The sequence below is a fragment of the Canis aureus genome, chromosome 14 (assembly GCF_053574225.1).
Source record: "Canis aureus isolate CA01 chromosome 14, VMU_Caureus_v.1.0, whole genome shotgun sequence".
Classification (NCBI taxonomy): domain Eukaryota; kingdom Metazoa; phylum Chordata; class Mammalia; order Carnivora; family Canidae; genus Canis; species Canis aureus.
In genome coordinates this window covers 22,553,320-22,572,437 of record NC_135624.1, presented here as the reverse complement: position 1 = coordinate 22,572,437, position 19,118 = coordinate 22,553,320, and the positions used below count along the sequence as shown (strand labels likewise).

General features: G+C 39.8%; 1 protein-coding gene across 1 annotated transcript in view; it reads left to right on the top strand.

Moving 5' to 3' along the window:
- The window catches only part of SNTB1 (syntrophin beta 1), a 239,037-nt gene that overhangs the window by 124,804 nt on the left and 95,115 nt on the right, over positions 1-19,118 (top strand). The window contains exon 3 of the mRNA XM_077847092.1: positions 18,658-18,865. Coding sequence (XP_077703218.1) covers positions 18,658-18,865 — 208 coding nt within the window. The remainder of the gene's footprint in view (positions 1-18,657; positions 18,866-19,118) is intronic.

Sequence of the window (19,118 nt, the reverse complement as noted above, 5' to 3'; positions counted from 1 at the left end):
AATTCAAGCAGCCTAACATACCTATAGTTGGATCATCAAAGGGATCAAAGGAAGAAAAACATTTGAAGAAATAATGGCTGAAAACTATTGCAATTTGATAAAAACTATAAACTCACAGATCCATAAAAGCTCAATAAACTCTATATACAAGAAACATGCAGAAAGTGACACCAAGGTACATTATTATCAAATTGCTCAACACCAGTGATGAAAAGCTTAAAATTTGCCAAAGAAGAAAAAGCATATTATGTAGAAAAGAACAAAGAAAAGGCAGCTTCTATAGATGAATGTTTGTGTCTCTGTCCCCCCCAGATTCATATGTTGAAGCCCAATCCTCAGTGTGATGTTGTTAGAAAGCGGAGCCTCTGGGAGGCATTGAGTTGTGAGGGTGGAGCCCTCACAGTTACATTACCATCTTTTTAAAGAGATCCTAGAAAGTTCCTGGCCCCTCCCACCATGTGAGTGCAAAGAGAAGATGATGCTTTGTGAATCAGAAGTACCTCCTCCCCAGACACTGAATCTGCTGGAGCCTTGATCTTGGACCTTCCAGGATGTAGAACTGTGAGCAATAATTTTGTATTTATAAGCCACCCAGTCCATGGTATTTTGTGATAGTGGCCTGAGTAAACCAAGACAGCAACTTATTTCTTCTTAGAAGCAATATAAATGAGAAAGTCAACCAAGAACTTTACATGTACTTAAAGGAAAAATAAAAAATTGTCAAGTTAGAATTCTATATCTAGTGAAAATACCTTTCAGAAATTAAGGTAAAATAAAGACTTCTTGTGACATACAAAGGCTGAAAGAACTCGTTACTTGCAGGCCTGTACAAGAAGTGCTAAAGAAAGTCCTTCAGGCAGAAATAAAATGATGCCAAATAGAAATATGGGTTTACAGAAAAGAATGGCTCTGTCTCATTAAGATGACAACTCTAGGTGCAATGATCTGTAGGTGTATCGCCATAGTCATCAAAATCACAAAAGATTTTTCTACAGAAATTGGAGAATGGATTTAAAAAGTCATATGGAAATGCAAATAGAACATGTATACAGAAATAGCCAAACAGCTTTGAAGAAAACAAAGTGGACAATTAATACCATATTGTTCAAGAGTATTTATAAAGTTTACAGTCATCAAAAAAATGGGATACTGACATTGAGATAGATAATTGGTCTATAGAACATAATACAGAGTCCAGAAAAACTCCTCCATAGATGCACAACTGGATTTTCAAGAGAAGTACTAAGGCAATTCAATAGAGGAAGGGTAGTCTTTATGGTGAGTGGTGCGGTAAAAATGGGGTATTCAAATGCAGAGAGAGAGAGAGAGAGAGAACTTCCAATCAGTGCCTTACACTTTGTACAAAAATTAGTTTAAATGTGTCATCAACTTAAATTTAAAACCCCAAACTCTAAAACTTCTAGAAAAAGACATAAGAGAAAACTTTTGTGGATTTGAGTCAGTCTGAGATTCTACATTATGGCATAAAAATCACAATCCATAAAGAAAAATTGGTAAGTTGGATTTCATTAAAATTAAAACTTATTCTTAAGAGAATGAGAACACAAGCCACAGACTGGGAGAAAATACTTGCAAAGCATGTATCTGATAAAGGACATATATCCAGAATATATATATATATATATTCTCTCTAAATTCAATAAGAAAAAAGCAATAATACAATTTTTTTCAAAAAGGGCCGAAATTTATACAGATACTTCACCATAGAAGATAGATGGATAGGAAATAAGCACAAGAAAGATGTAAATCATCAGTCATTACAGACAGGTAAATTAAAGCCATAGTATGACACTACTACACAATTTAATTTGGCTAAAATTAAAAACACTGATTATATCAAGTGTTCACAAGGATGTGGAATTAGAATCTCCATCCATTACTGAAAGGGAATGAAAAATGGTACAAGCATTTAAAAAAAAAGATTTTATTTATTTATTCATTTGAGAGAGAGAGAGAGAGAGGCCAGGAGAGCATGAGTCCGGGAAGGGGCAGAGGAGGAGGGAATGAGAGAATCCCAAACAGACTCCAGCTGAGCATGAAGCCTGATGCAGGGCTTAATCCCAGGACCCTGAGATCCTGACTTGAGCTGAAATCAAGAGCAGGTCACTTAACTGACTAAACCACCTAGGTGCCCCATTACAACCACTTTGATACACAGTTTGGTAATTCCTTAAAATGTTAAACACACCCACTACCTTATGTATCAGCAGTTCTACTCCTAGCAATTTACCCAAGAGAAATGAAAGCATGTATCCAGGGATCCCTGGGTGGCGCAGCGGTTTGGCGCCTGCCTTTGGCCCAGGGCGCGATCCTGGAGACCCGGGATCGAATCCCACGTCGGGCTCCTGGTGCGTGAAGCCTGCTTCTCCCTCTGCCTATGTCTCTGCCTCTCTCTCTCTCTCTCTCTCTGTGACTATCATAAATAAATAAAAAATTTAAAAAAAAGATTAAAAAAAAAAAAAAAAGCATGTATCCATTAAAAAAAACAAAAAACAAAAAACCTGCAGGTGTTCCCAGCACCTTTATTTATAATAACCAAAAAACAAAAAGAGCCCATATGTCTATCAGGAAGGGCATGAGTAAAACAAATAGGTATATGGTACAATGGTTACTACTTGGTCATAAAAAGGAATGAGCTATTGACACACACTGCAACATGTATGAATCTCAAAATAACTATACTGTGAAGAAAAAGGTAGGAAAAAAGGAATATATATGAAATGATTCCATGCATTAAAATTATAGATTATGCAAACTAAGTTATAGTTAGAGAAATGGAGGGAAGAAGTCATCATGGCGGGTATACATATGCCTAAACTTCCTGCATACTGAAAGTACAGTTGATCATATGTCAGTCACATCTCAGCAACAGTGTTAAAAATATCAGTGCAGTTATAGAAATAATTTTCCAGAAAAACTGGACTATATGCTATTCTTAAACTCCCTTAGCATTCCTGCATCTCTGTCCCTGGTCATGGATGGTCCCAACAAACTGGAATGCCCTCCTTTCCTTTCCCACTTGTCAAAATCTTGTTATTCCATGAGCCCCATCTCAAACGTCTTTCTCTTCCTGAAGTATCTCCTGATCCTTACACTCCAATGGGCCTCCCTTGGATACTCAATGCTTCCTTAATGGCACACCTGTTGTGTCATGTATTCTAATTATTTTGGCATAGCATACCCCTCACTAGGCCATAAATGGCTTGCACTACCTCCAACTTATCTTTGTATCCCACTGCCTCATCCCATGCCTGGCAGACTTGTGCGTCCACACGTGGGTATTTTTGAATTCAATATTTAGAGGACGTATTTTCCCAAAGTTACAAGTATTAATTCATAAATCAATTGGTCACAATAGAATGCTATTCTTACTCTGCTGTAGTTTAATCTTTAATATCTAAAGTGTTCTTTCCTTTGCATTTCTGCTGCTGCCACCCCCATCCCTGCTGAGATGTTCTAGCAAATCTCATGCCTCTAATCTCTGTCCCTTCCAATACCGTCTTTCCAGTGTGGTCTCACTAAAATACAGCTTGATCATGTCCCTTGGTTAAATGAAGTTCTGTCAGTGTGTCCTCTTTGGGCTCTCCCCTGTTTGTGTTCCCACCTCCTTGCTCATCTCTCCCCTAAGCTTTGCCTAAGCCATTAAAAAACCATACACCGTGGCACCTGGGTGGCTCAGTGGTTGAGCATCTGCCTTTGGCTCAGGTCATGATCTTGGGGTCCTGGGATTGAGTCCTGCATCGGGCTCCCTGCATGGAGCCTGCTTCTTCCTCTGCCTGTGTCTTTGCTTCTCTCTCTGTGTCTCTCATGAAAAAAATAAGTAAAATCTCTCTAAAACAAACAAACAAAAAAAACCAAACAACATACACAGCTTCCATAATGTGCAATGCAATTTTGCGCTTCTGTCCTTTGCCCAGGCTGCCTCTCTCCCTGAGATACTCTCCTTTCCTCTTCCTCCTCCTTTTGATTTTCCTCCAACTTATCTTCTTCCTTCAAAATGAAGGAAAAATGAAACCAGATGAAAACAGAGAGGAAGGCAAACCATAAGAGACTCTTAACTCTAGGAAACCAACAGGGTAACTGGAGGGGAAGTGGGTAGAGGGATGGGGTAACTGGGTGATGGGCATGGAGGAGGGCACATGATGGAATGAGCACTGGGTGTGATATGCAACTGATGAATCACTAAATTCTACCCTTGAAACTAACAATACACTCTCTGATAACTAAATTGAATTTATATAAAAAATTTTCAGGGATCCCTGGGTGGCGCAGCGGTTTAGCGCCTGCCTTTGGCCCAGGGCGCGATCCTGGAGACCCGGGATCGAATCCCACATCAGGCTCCCGGTGCATGGAGCCTGCTTCTCCCTCTGCCTGTGTCTCTGCCTCTCTCTCTCTCTGTGTGACTACCATAAATAAAAAAAAAAAAAAAAAATTTTCAAAATCATTAAGCTTTAGGATCATCACTGTTCCAGGGGTTTTATTTGTTATAACTCAGCCCCACTCCACTCCTGCTGGTAGATGGAAAAACTAGGATGCAGAGAGGTTGAGTTCCTCACTCAGGCATGCTCATAACCAGTGCACAGACCAAGGCTGACTGACTCTATTAACGACATTCTAACCACTGTACTAATGTGGCCTCCCCTGGAGGGCAAGCATTGGGTTCTTGTCTGCCAGTACCTCCCTTCATCCCCATGGACAATAAGCTCCTTGAAGGTCATGGCTATGTTGTGGGACTCGGTGTCCCACACCCAGCAGACTGCCTGGCAGAGAGAAAGCATTCAATAAATATTTTTGATGAAGGAGTCAGATGTGATTAAGGTTATTTGTACTTAAAAAAAAAAAAAAAAGGTTATTTGTACTTGCCCCACCTCAATATCTGGTTTCTTTTTCTTTCTTTTTTTTTTTTTTTTGTTTCTTTTTTTTTTGTTTTGTTTTTTGTTTTTTGTTTTTTTTGGAGGGGGTATATTGAAATCTTGGTAAAAGCAGTCCAGGCTAATTAATAAACAGCCTTCATGCAGATTGCCCAAGGGTACAAAGCTGAAAATAGTTCAATCAACTGACTTGCACATCTGGAGGGAACAAATGTTTGGAATGCTATAGGCAGAGGCAGGCATCTGACCAGCCCAGGAGCTCAGCTCTTCCTGACAGCAGCCACAGAATCAGGGCCTTCTCATCTTCCCTCCATCTCTTCCCCATCTCTCCCTCCCCATACACCTCCATGTCAAGAAATGGAAAGCTTTAAGTAAATTTCCTTCATTTGTAACAACTTTTTGGTTCTGCTATTTTCTTAAAAAGAAAAAAAAACCCCAAAAAACTAATAAAGTCAAAACAAAATTAAACAAATCTAACCCACAGCTTTGCTCCTTCACAGAGAGATTGACTCTCTTCCCAACTTGTTTGGCACCTTGGCATTTACTGTAAGAAGGAAGAAGATTGAATTTCATGTAGCGTGACCTTTTGAAACTTGGGATGATCATTAGCATTATTTTGATTTTCACCCTTTCTTGCAACCAGTACAGAATTGCATGACAATTTAAAACTTGTCTAGATAGTTCAGATATAGATTTTTTAAAAATAGCGATTTTGTGGGTAGCTGATTTGTTTGTGCTTGTTTAAATCCTTCAAGTAATGAAATGATTATTGCTATCTACAAAGAGGTGAACATGTCTTTGAGCAAAGGCTTCACAGAGAAAATAATTATGAAGCTGTCATTTCCATAAATGCTTTGACAGTGAAATATCTACAAAGCACTACAGTGACTGTTTCAAATGCAGAAAGAGGTATTGGTCCCAAAGTAGGGACCAGCCCTCTGGAAAATTGTAAAGAAAGTTAAGTTGGCTTCTAGCACATTACCTCTCTGTGCCCATTCTCTGAATTTAGATAAACATCATTGTTAGGAATTCTGGATTCTAGGTTCAATACTACTACTACCTGCAGGTGTGACCTTGGATAAATAAATCACTTTTCCTCCCTGGAGATTTTTCACCATTGAAATGAGTGGTTGTGTTAAATGACCTCTAAATTCTTTCTGGATTGCTAATTCTGTCTTTGATCATTCTTTTGTTCATCCATCTAGCTGGGATAATATTTGTTTCCACTCTCTGAACCCAAATTCCATGGCTGTTCTAGTCTCTTGTGTGGTAGACCTTCTTCAGATCCTTCTTGTCTCATCCAACTTTAGCCTCATCTTTACTGTTCTCATGGGTCTCTCTTCTCTGCTGCGTGGTGGCTACTAATAATCCTTGTTGAAGGATATTAACAGCTTAATGGCCTTTAACTGGTGACATATCTTTATCTGTATAGGGGCCCTGGAGATACAGTGCTTTTGTCTTTCTCCCCTTTTCTTCTCCTCCCTCCTTAAAAAGAAATACTTAGAAATTAAAACAGAATGGATGAGCACTATTTCGGCTTTGGTGAAGCGCTGTGACTATGTATAAGCAGCTGCTGACTTCATGGTGGGGAATTATTGCGTAGTTTATTTAGAACTGAATAAAAGATGGTCTGTTTCTAAAACAGGTACAATTTGTTCTCTCATGTTAGGAATTCTTCATGTTATTTGAAAACTTAAGAAAGTGTGTTCTTGTCCAAGGTTGCTAGACTATAATCTCAGGGATCACAGAAACCACATGTGTTCAGTCCCCTTCCCTTCATGCACCTCATGCCATGTCTAGGTACTAGGCACTCAAAAAATAATTGATAAAATAATGAATGAAAAGCCATCTTGCAATTTTGTACATGAGTCAGACAAATAAATCCTACTGTTTGACATGGAGGTCTGACAGAAATGAGTTAGGTGGCATCCACTTCTGTTCTTACCTCTCAGATATAAGTATTCTTTGTTGCTTTAATTTTGTGTCATCTTTTGACCCTGATTTACACATTTGGAAGTCTGCCTGCTTTTACATCCAACCTGGGTAAGTCTGGCAAGATTACAAATCGATTATTTTAGCCCAAGAAAATTATGTATGACAGATTGTCTGATAAACAAGATAATATGGGATAAATCAAACATTTTAGAGTTGACCTCTATCGCACATTATCCATGGAAACTATCCTCATGGGACATTAAAATATGTTTGACTTTATTTATTTGTTTAAGTATATTACGTAAATCTTCCGACTTAGAACTAAAGCACTTTGTAACGTAGAATTAAATTTCATCACTCAAGACTGAAAGGGTTAACATGTGGTAAGGGGAAAACACAGTGTAGAGTCTGGACAAACTTTTAGTAATAGACAGAGCCATGCATTCACTTAGCCCAGGAGAAGCATATGGATTATGCCCCTCAGAGTGTCAGGCAACAGGAGGATATTAACATAATATATATCATACCCTTAAGGAATTTACAGTCTAGAGGGAGAGATAAACTATAAAGGGATAAGCCGTGAAAGAGGAATTATCGGATTACGGAAAACCATGACTCTCTCCAAGCTCGGGGCAGTCAGGAGCTACATGTGAGAGCTGCATTTCAAAATGCTTTCTAGAAATATCAAATAGACAATATGAGTGCTGCCAATCCCCACTCCCATGTCCATGGTACACATCAATATATATTGATGCTACTTTTTCTACTTGAGCCTAGAATGAGACCTCAGGCTCTTTTTAATAGCATTTCAGGCAATTAACCATTTGTTCAAAGTTGGCCTACAAAGTAAAACCTATATCTCATCTTAGACAAGTGCTCACCCTACCTCCACTGAGAAAACTTGCTAAATTTATATTCTGGCCATCTCTTCTGAAAGAGAGATACCACCAAGATAATACTGATAAAACTTGGAGACTGAGTGGATACTGGAAGAAGTATCCATGGGAGGTATTCTTGATGGGAGGCATCAAGAATGATCGAGTCCTCCAACCTAGATTCTTGGGAAGGTGTTAATTCCATTAAAATAAAATAACCATAGAATAGACTCTTGGGACGTAGCTGATCTATGTGTACATTACAAGCTTGGGGTTATTACAAGATACCCAAGTGAAGATGGAGCCACTTACCCAAACTCCTGTTTCTTACCAAATCTGAACCATTTTCGATTTTTTACCTTAGTAACAGACACTGCCATTCATTCAGCTAAGCCAGAAAACTCCTTAACATTTCCCTCTTCTGCATCCATCAGAGCTAATCCATCATGAAGTCCTATCAGTTTTATTTTCTACACACTTTCTAATCCATGTACTTTATACCATTTCTACCACTAGGTATTACACAAGACATACTTAACACTAAACTGTTTGTTGTTTATTTGAAATTCAAATTTAACTGGACATCCTATATTTTTATTTGCTAATTCTGGCCCAAAATAATCTAATTCAAAAGAAGCTAAAATAGATGTTCAGACTGCAAATGCTATGCTCTGGACTGGACTCTGGGATGGACCGTTTATGCTGTCACTGTATGATAATAAAAATCTAGAGACAAATGTAAATTTATTTGACCTGCATAGCACATTGTATATTTAAATGGCTTAAAAAAATCAGTTGAGCAAGGTCACATCACAGAGTTTTCTGTGAGGTACAGATGAAGTCGGTAGTGGAAAAACAAAATGTTTTCTCTAGTCTGACATTAGCTGACTTGTCTTCTAAAACTTTGATAATGATATCATTCCCCTAGGAAAGTCGAAGTGCTAAAATTCTTCACATATTTTGTAAATTTATGTGTTACCAAAAAACTGAAACCTAGCCAACCTAGTGAGAGATATCGTCAGGTTCCCTTAGAGCCTAGCAGAATACTATATCACGCGTGACCTGTTTTTGAAATGGGATTTTGTGAAAAAATAGAACACCTTTCCTAGCTTCTTTTCTATTCACTGCTCATACTTGACGTATTTTTTAGGTGATCTCATTAGCTCCATCAGGCAACTAGATTCCTAAATCTGCATTCTTAGCAGGGGATTGTAGTTTCAGGCAACAGAATGAAATCTGGCTGAGGATATTAAAGTGCTCACGTATTTTCCAAAGAGTTCAGAGAGCCAGGCTAAACTCAATACTCGTTCACATTGTAAATGCTGTTCTAGAAGAAATCCCACCATTGCTGCCACTTAACAACCATACCACACCACAGCTCTTGCAACTGCCTTAGCTTGTATCAATAACAACTTGGGACTGGCCAAGATCTGCCACTACTGCCATTTAGAGCTGGATGCCTCCACCACCATACTTGCCAAAAGATGGATTCCATATACAACTACTATCTCACGGTGCATCCTTGCCATTTTGAGTGAGTGGCTCTGAGCCCTAGCAGCACGGAAGACTAGGAACTCAAATTCTGGCTTCTACTATGGGGAGGCTCAACTTGTAATTTGGAAAACTTTCCAAATACACAGGAGGGGTGTCTGAAAGATATTGAGCAGCAACAAAGATGAAAAATGTCTTCTGTTCTTTTTTTTTTTTAAGATTTTATTTATTTATTCCTGGGAGACACAGAAGAAGGCAGAGACATAGGCAAAGGGAGAAGCAGGCTCCCTATTGGGAACTTGATGTGGGACTTGATCCCAGGACCCCAGGATCACAACTTGAGCTAAAGGCAGACTCTCAACCACCGAGCACCCAGGTGCCCCAGAATGTTCTCTACTCTTGTAAGCAACAAACCACATCTTACAAACACCCTACTCAATGGAACATAGTGATTAAGACATAGGCTATGTAATTAGATGCACTAAGGATCCAGCTCCAGCTTAGTCTCTTACTGACTGGAAGATGGAACAATCAAACCCCTTGAGGTGCCTGCCATCTTCTAATCTGTAAAGGAGACAAATACCATTCACCTCATAGGATGGAGGAAGGGACAAAATGAGGAAAGTGAACACCTTTGGTGGTAGAGTTTTCATCCCCACAGGACAAGTTCTTATTATGAATATTGTATATACAGATCTTTTATCTCTTTCTTTTGAAGTCTTTTAGTTACAATCAATTTGATGTAAAAATTTTTTTCTCATTCTTTCTGTAGTGTTTTCTTGTTCACATAAAAATACTTCTCCTAGTGCAAAGGTGTGCAAACACTCCTTTTCTTAAAGAATATCTTTTTCTAATATTCGTCTGATTACATTGCAAAAATTCTAAACATTAAAGAAAAGCAGAATGGTGGAACTAAAAATACCTCAAAATTCAACTATCTAGAGGTAGCCATTATCAATGGTGTGCCATATATTTATCTGTTGGGTAATACTTTTAATCAGCCATGGGAATCACACATTTATGGAATTGGAAGCAACTGTAATGACCGAGAACCATGTGGTTTGAGTTCCCCTCCATTCCCAGTGGTTGCTATAAGCCCGCAGGCCTTATCTTCCTGACTTCTTTCATCTGTGTTTTCTCCAGCCTCACATTTCGAGGGGAAAGGTCACATGAAACCTTGTTGCCAGGTTGCAAGTTTTTATTTATTAATTTTGTGTTAAGTTTTAAGAGTCAGCCTCGTGTTTCTAAACAGGGGAAGTAAAGCATTCTGGGAAATATTATTTGTCTCAGCGGGAGTCTTTAAAAGAGTAAGAGGGTAAGAAAATTACTCTTTTATTGTGAGGTTTGCCAAATGATCTCTGAGAAGCTGTGATATCATTCATAGGCTGTGCCAAGCTGGATCGAAACTGCTCATCTTGGCAGACATCTAGAGTGAGTGTGTAATTCCTCAGGGTTGGTATGGGCCTTTATCAGAAATAGTTCCATAGGCAGTATTTACATAACTGTGGTGGAGTGTGAGAATAAACACAGCTGTGGCATTGCCCTAAATATTTCTATTCAGCAGGGAATTAAAAGAGAACTTTATCGCTGAACTACAGATAAACACAATTCATCAAGCAGTGGTCAGTTCAACTGGGGAACAAAATAAGAGTTATAAAAGACTGGCCTGCTGAAAATAGCTCCAATCAGCCGTTCTGACTTTATTGCTCCTTTACTCACTCCCTCCTTCCTCTTTCTCAGTTCCAGAAATGTAGGACTCATCAGCTAGCAAGGAGGTTGGCTAGATTATTATTTTTTTAATGCCAGGAAGGAATTAGAAGACACTCTGATTTACTGAGCAAGGCCTACTATGTGCCTGCATGCTTTCAAGTGCTTTATATATGTCCCTCATTTCAGGAGGGTTTCCTTTTTCTTCCTGGTTATAGAATTGCATGGTGGTGAGGGTAAGGCTTCTTTGGTTTTGTTTTTTCTTTTTGGCCAAGAAGACTGTTTTAACTCCAACGTGTGTTGAATTGGAAGTATGATTGCCATAGTTCTAAGTCATCTGTATCTTACGGTCCCATTGCATTCGTCTCTGTGTCTGTCTCTTATAATGACATCCCTTTGGATTTAGTACCCACTCTAATTCAGATTAGATTAATGAGATAAGGATCTCACCACCATCCTTACTTTAATTACTTCTGCACAGATTCTGTTTCCAAATCAGTCACATTCTGAGGTTCTGGGTAGACTAGAGTTTGGAATGATACTATTCATCCTATGACATATGGTGAACTTCTTGGGGAGAGGGACCATGTACTCTGCATGCCTCGGTGCACCCAACACGTGCTTAACACCGGTGAGTTTTCTCAAAAACTCACTTAGAGGCACAACACATCTTTGTGTACATGCTAAGAAATCATTGCATGTTTCCAACTCTGTTTTGTAACTCAAAAGATTTCTAGGATTTTGTTTCAGTATGCATGCCTTGTCTGTTAGTGGTATAATTAGGAAAGAACTAACTTGCTTGTATGTGCTCATGTGTGCAGACAATTCAAAAGCATTGTATTCACTAATATAGTTTTTTCCCCCAGTTACACTGAGCCAACAGAAGAGTCTTAAAATGCCAAAAGCATAAATGACACCTGCTAATATCAGGATTAACAAGTCACAAAGCACTTTCACAATTATTATCTCATTCGATGCTCTAGTGACCCTGTGAAAGTTTTATTATTACCATTTCCATTATAATCATCATTATCACTTCATTATCATTATCATCACCACCACCACCACCATCCCTGTTTTACAGGGAATAAAGAAACTTGAGGCTCATAGAAATGATGTGACCTATTTGTGGTCAGTGTATGAGTTAGGACTTTTAGTTGTATTTGACAACCCAATTCAAACTGGTTTAAGCAAAAAGGGAAACATAGAAGAAAAGTACAAGGATAAGCTGTGTGTCAGGTGTGGCTGGATCCAGGACTCTCAGCTCTGTTTTCCTCAGTGTTGGCTTCATTTGCAGGCAGACCTGCTCCTCTTGATGGCAAGACAGCCTGCAGTAGATCCATGATTTTATCTGACCTCTTAGGAGATGAGGAAAAAAAAAAAAAAAACATCTTCTCAACAATTACTCCTGCAGAAATCCTGGGCCTAGATCTCCATGACCCAAATTAGATCATACCTACAATACTCAAACCATGAAGCCCCCAAACCACTGAGGCTGAGAATGGGGGGTAAATCCTGTTGCCAGAAAGGGGGAACAGAACCTAGGCAGACCGAATCACAGCTGGTCATGAAAAAGTATAGTTCGTAAGTGACAGAGCTTGAATTTGAGACAAGATTGTTTTAACCTGTTCTTCCTCCTTCTTCTCCTTCTCCGCCTTTCCAATATAGTGAATACACATGGCTGCGTGGAACGAAATTCAGCAGATAGTATGTGAGACAGTGAAGTCTTTTTTTATCTTGTCCTCTTGTCACTCAATTTCCCTCCTCATTGAATCCACCTGGATACATTTCCCGGCATAATTTATACATTTACAAGCATTTGTATCTATCACTTTGACATGAGTGATATGACACTACTCTCATGTCCTGTGCTTTTTTAAGAAAAGATTTTTTTAATTAGTTTTGAGAGGGAGGAGGGAAGGGGAGGCAAAGAGAGCATCTTAAGCAGCTCGATCTCACAACCCTGAGATCATGACCTGAGCCAGAACCAAGCGTCCGTCTCACATTTGACTGAACCAGCCAGGTGCCCTTGCCCAGTGCTTTTTTTGCTTCCATTGTAGGATTAATGTTTGCTTCCCTGTGACTGTTATGACTTCAGCTACCCCTCCACAGTGGCATTCCCACCCTAGAGTCTTTCATTCCCTTTTCTTCTTCTCCCCCCTCCTTCTGCTCCCCGATTTCTACTTCATTTCTTCATCATTAGTTCCTTCCATACATTTACAAATTAATGAAGTATTTATTGTAGTTGAAATTGCTTTAAAAATGGGTTACATGAAATATATGAAAATGGTTCTTTTGGGGTATGTTGTCAGCGCAGTATTTCAGAAAGGTAAAAGAATTCCCCATTCTCCTTTCATGTTCACAGTTGCTGGTTAATTCAAGCATTGAGAAAACAAAGGGGCTTCAACAGACATTTGTAGCTCTAGTGATGGCTGCAACTCCTACCAATATATGCTTCTGAACATGAGCCTCATGTGGCTCTTTTATGTAAGAACAGAGGTAGATGGGATAACAGGGAATGGATTATCAGGTTTGGCCCAAATCATCCAAGATCTTGCAGAAGACTCATGCTGCTCTCCCCAGAGGTACCCTTCTTCCATTCCAGAGTATTTTTCCTGGGTTTGGATTTTCCTCCGAGGTACTCTGAAAAAGAGTTGAACCAAAGTCCACCCTAGAGGACTCTATGTACCATGTGGGGCCCCTACTGTTGCATTGTACATGTTTGGGAAGACTATTTATTGCAAACCAGAGCTGATCAAGACCAGCCTGGCATTGTGACATCTCATGCACACATTATCTCATTTGGTCTCTCCAAATATCTTAAGAGGCAAGCATATTGAGCCATTTAGAGATAAGGAAATTGAGGTTTAGGAAGGTTAAGTGACTTTCCCAGTGCCTCATAGTCAAAAAATTTTAGAGCCAGCCTGAACCCAAACTGCAAATGCTTCAAGGCTACCCTCTGGAACATTTGCTTTCAATTGGTGAGAAAATAGGCTGGTGAAGGAAGGACTACAGAGCCAGTCCAGGAGTGGAATTATGGAACTTCTTTCTCTATCTCTTCATGCTCTAAAATGTGCATAGCCCAGGATCACATTTTGGTAAAATGAGCTTCGGTGATAAATTGGGCCAAAGTGTGTGTAGTTGAGATTTGCACTAAGTTTTACATACATATTATATATAATGGAGACCAGATCATAAAAGGAACAGCAGCTCCTTATTGCTCTCTGGAGGAAACCAGCTACCATGTCATGAAGATACTCAGTATCCCCTGGAAAAGCCTCCTACCAACAGCCAGATGAGTGCACGATCTTAGAAGTGGAGCCCCAGTCAAGTCTTCATTTGCCGGAAGCCACTGCTGACATCCTGACTGCAAACTCACAAGAGCCCTTGAACCAGAGCCACCCACCTACGCCACTCTCAAATTCATGTGCCACAGAAACTGTGAAATAACAAATGTTTAGAGTTGGCAGCCACTTAATCCTGGGGAAAATTGTTACTCAGCAGTGGATAACTGATACACTGCCCAGGAGCCTTCTGGTGACAGGTAGAGGCACAGCTCTACAGAGGGCTTGAGCTTGCACTCAGAGAGGCCTGCCATGGTCCTTAATATAATTTGTGGAACATTTAAAGTGTATACCTAGGCCTCAACCTCTGGATATTCCTACTCAATAGATCTGGGATGGGGTCTAAGCATCTGTATTTAGTTAAATGATTCAAAACAAAACCAAAAACCTATTCAGGGGTTTCTGAAGCATACTTTTTTTTTTAAGATTTTATATATTTATTCATGAAAAACACAGAGAGAGACAGAGAGAGGCAGAGACACAGGCAGAGGGAGAAGCAGGCTCCATGCAAGGAGCCCAACATGGGACTCGATCCCGGGTCTCTAGGATCATGCCCTGGGCTGAAGGCTGCGCTAAACTGCTGAGCCACCCAGACTCCCCTGAAGAATACTTTTGATTGAGAACTTCTTCTGCCCTTTTTTTTTTTTTGTACTATAAAAAAAAAAAAATCACAAGCCTCTGTATTGTGTCTTCTGTGTTCTTCCTTTGGGACTTTGAGACTGATTGGAGGAGCTCAATCTACCCTCTGGCATGTCCACTTCAGCCACTGGGAACCTTGGCAACCAGCCAAGCTCAGGGCTGCTTCTTATGAACCCATGGAGCAACCTTCTTCAAACTTGAGTTGCATCAGACTTACCAGGAGGGTGATTCCTGGGCCCAATCCCCAGAATTCCTAATTCAGTGGCTTTAGGGTAGGAACTGAAAATTGGCTTTTCTAATGAATTTCTGGGTGATGGTGGTGTGGCTTGTCTGCCGCACTTTGAGAACCACTGCTAAAAGCATAGGGCACCTGGGTGGCTCAGTCAGTGAAGCATCTGCCTTTGGCTCAGGTCATGATCTCAGGGTCCTGAGATAGAGCCCTGCCCCCAGCTCCCTGCTTAGTGGGGAGTCTGCTCTTCCCTCTCCCTCTGTGTGCTCTATCTCGAATGAATGAATGAAAGAATGAATCTTTTTAAAAAAATGAAAGCATAGGACCTGCTAGTTTATCCCAGAAATAGTCCAAAATCTCCCCTGTACTTCAAGCAAAGACAGAAAATGAAAACAAAAAAGTTGTACATTTTGCCTGAGATAAAAGTAATCCATAATGATAGAAATCTGAGTAGTGGTGATTTGGGGGTAGAGGTGGGGGAGGAATGATAATTGGAAAGAGGGCTTGAAGGGGACTCTGGAACACATGCCATGTTCTCCTTCTTGATCTGAGTGGCAATTCCACAAATAAATTCCCTTTGCAAAATTACATTTGTGCACTTTTGCTCAAATTATTGTACAATGATTTGTACACTTTTCTATCTGTATGTTATGCTTTAAAGTTTACTTAAAAATTAATGATGATAAATGCTGCCAGAACCTGGGAGAAACAGGCCTCTGCATCATCAGCCTGTACCTTTGTTTACAAGTCAGCTTTCCTCTGGGGGCACGCTGGCAATCCAACAAAGAAGATGGTCTTTGTTTCCTCTCTTTCTTGCTGGCATTATTTGCGCGCGCGCGTGTGTGTGTGTGTGTGTGTGTGTGTGTGTGTGTGTGAGAGAGAGAGAGAGAGAGAGAGAGAGACACCTGGGGGGTGGCAGCTTCCCAAGCCATCATTTGTTTAAAAACAAAGCCAGGTCTTTAAAAGAAAATATTTCATTTTTTTCATTTACTTCAAAAATAAATGAGATATTTGCAGATTTTAAATTTCTAGAATAACAGATCATTTTAGGATAATTTGAAAAGCACATTGAGGGACACCTGGCTGACCCCGTCCATGGAGCATGCAATTCTTGATCTCGGGGGTTGTAGATTTGAGTTCCATGTGGGTGTAGAGATTACTTAAAAAATAAAATCTTAGGGGCACCTGGGTGGCTCAGTTGGTTAAGCATCCAACTTTTGATCTCAGCTCGGGTCTTGATCTCAGTGTCGTGAGTTTGAGTCCCATATTGGGCTCCACACTGGTATGGGACCTACCTAAAAAATAAATAAATAAAATAAAATCTTTAAAATAAGAAAAATAAAAGCATGTTGAACTCTCACTAATGCTTTTTGAGAGCCCTGGTTGGTAATTGGCTATGTAACTTTACTGAAGAGTAAGCCATGGGCAAGAATTACCCCCCATTTCTTTGAAAAGTGCCCAAGAGTCATGAGATTTTTTTCCTCTGAGCAAGGACAGATGTCATCTAAAGAATTCCCTGTTTTATCACAAAAAAAAAACCTTTGGAGTCTTAGTGAGGAGTCTTGTTTTGCAAATTTCTGACCAAAAAAAAATTGCTAATTTTTGTTAACACTCCTCCAGAGACATTTAACTTTCTAAATCATTCCTTTTCTACAATTTAAGTTTATGAGTAAAAAGGTTTACTCTTAAAGTTTGCTATTGAATGTTAATGAGGCCAGGTTGCAATGGGACTTGTGATTTTCAGGTGATCTGCAAAATTATTTTGTAACTCAGGAGCTAAGGACTCTACTGAGAATGAGAATGAGAATTAAGACAGATATGGAAGAAAATGGTGCCCCACTTTTAGATGTTGTCCAGTCTAAAGGAGAGACACTGTAATATAGTATCTAAGTTCATGGGTTTTTGAGTCTAACCAACATACGTTTGAATCCTAGCATCACTGTGTGGCCTTGGGTAAATTCTCTCTCCCTCCAAACTTTAGTTTTTTCTTATGTTAAATAGAATTAATAAACATCAGTCCTAGGGATATTGGAGGAATACATATATAGATAAAAATTATTCAATGAATGGTAGCATAATAATTAAAGGATGAGGGGATCCCTGGGTGGCTCAGCAGTCTAGCGGCTGCCTTTGGCCCAGGGCGTGATCCTGGAGTCCTGGGATCAAGTCCCACCTCGGGCTTCCTGCATGGAGCCTGCTTCTCCCTCTGCCTGTGTCTCTGCCTCTCTTTCTGTGTCTCTCATGAATAAATAAATAAAATCTTTAAAAAAATAATTAAAGGATGAAATAACAAATGTATCATTTTTATTCAGTTTTGAATGTTCCCAATCCCTACATTTTTCTGGTGCAAACACGAATGTAAAAATATTTCTTTGCATGTATACATCAATGAATAAATGTGGGTTTTTTCCTCCTGGCAATAAAAATTAGCAGTCTAAAAATTATAGATGTGAAGGACAAGTTAGTAATGGTTGCCAGAGATTTGAGATGGCCATGGCGAGAGGAGCATTGTAACTATGAGGGGTAGCTGGAAGGAGAGCTTTGTGGTGATGGAATAGTCCTGTATTCTGCTTACTGTGACTTATAGGAGATAAAATGGCATAGAACCATTCACCTACATTGTCCCAATGTTGATTTCCTGGCTTTGATGTTATATTCCATAACCATAGGGAAAACTGGGTGAAGGATATAATGGACTTCTCTGGCCTTTATGCTGTCCATATATACCATTTTTGCAATGCCATATTAATGTCATATTAATCTAGGAGTACTTCAAAAAAATCTATTTAGAATTTTCTTCTTTTACCATAATTACAGTATACAGATCTCACTTTGTATCTTGGGTGGTTCATGTGAAGGTCTGGGGTAAACTTTGGTGGTTGACATTTGTTTTTTCTTTCTTTTCTTTCTTATTTGACTTTAAAGAGAGCTCTTTGTGTGCCTCTCTCCCCAGTTGCCCCTTCCTAGGCCAATTCACTTCTTAAATATACCCAAGGATTAAATGGTAGGTAAATGTGCCACAGACAGGATTCCTAAGGAATGCAAAGTTTGGTCATCTTTGATTTGTAAATATTCACAATTAACACTGAGCAGTAGTATGAAGCATGGGGCTATATATTTCAGTCTACTTCCTGCAGTAGCAGCAAGCATGTGGGTATATTATTAAAATCCTCTGTAGATTGAGAAGTAAAGCAAATTAGTATCAGCTCACAGTTTAGAAGTCTTGATATGATACTATTGATAAGCCAGTCAAGTCAGCTGACTAATAGGTTAGCCAGACATCCTTAACTTAGGTGATTTGATAGTTGAATAGCTATGTCCCCAGTATCTAGACCAATGCCTAGGCATTTGGTGGATGTTTGTGGATGAGTGAAGGAATGAATGAATGAATGAATGAATGCATGAAGCATTAAGATAAACCATGCAAAGCTGACAAAGTCCAAAAGAAAGAAAAAAGAGTTAATTCATCTCTATGGCCCAGGACTTGACAAAGCATGACCTACCAGGACACATTCTAACCCTTCTCTCTCTCTCTGCTTCTCCAGGCAGCTTGAAATCCACTCTCCGGATGCTAAGCACACAGTGATCCTGAGGAGCAAGGACTCAGCCACTGCCCAGGCCTGGTTCAGTGCCATCCATTCCAATGTGAGTGACCTGCTGACCCAAGTGATTGCTGAGGTCAGAGAGCAGTTGGGGAAAACAGGCATTGCTGGGAGCCGAGAGATCAGGCATCTTGGCTGGCTTGCAGATAAGGTAAGGAAAATGCTCCCCTAGGAGGAGATATTTTTACCCAGGTTCCCCCAGCACGTGTTGCAACCATGAAGTCAGTGACCTCGTTCCATAGGCTGGATTTCTCATTCACCAGCTATTGGGACTTCCTGTCCATCTTCAACAGATTTATGTTATACATGGGGGCTGCGTCCTAATCAGCTTTGATTCCCCCACCTATAGTCCAGTACATTGTAAACTGTAGGTGGTCACAGATTGTTTGTTGAACAGATGAACG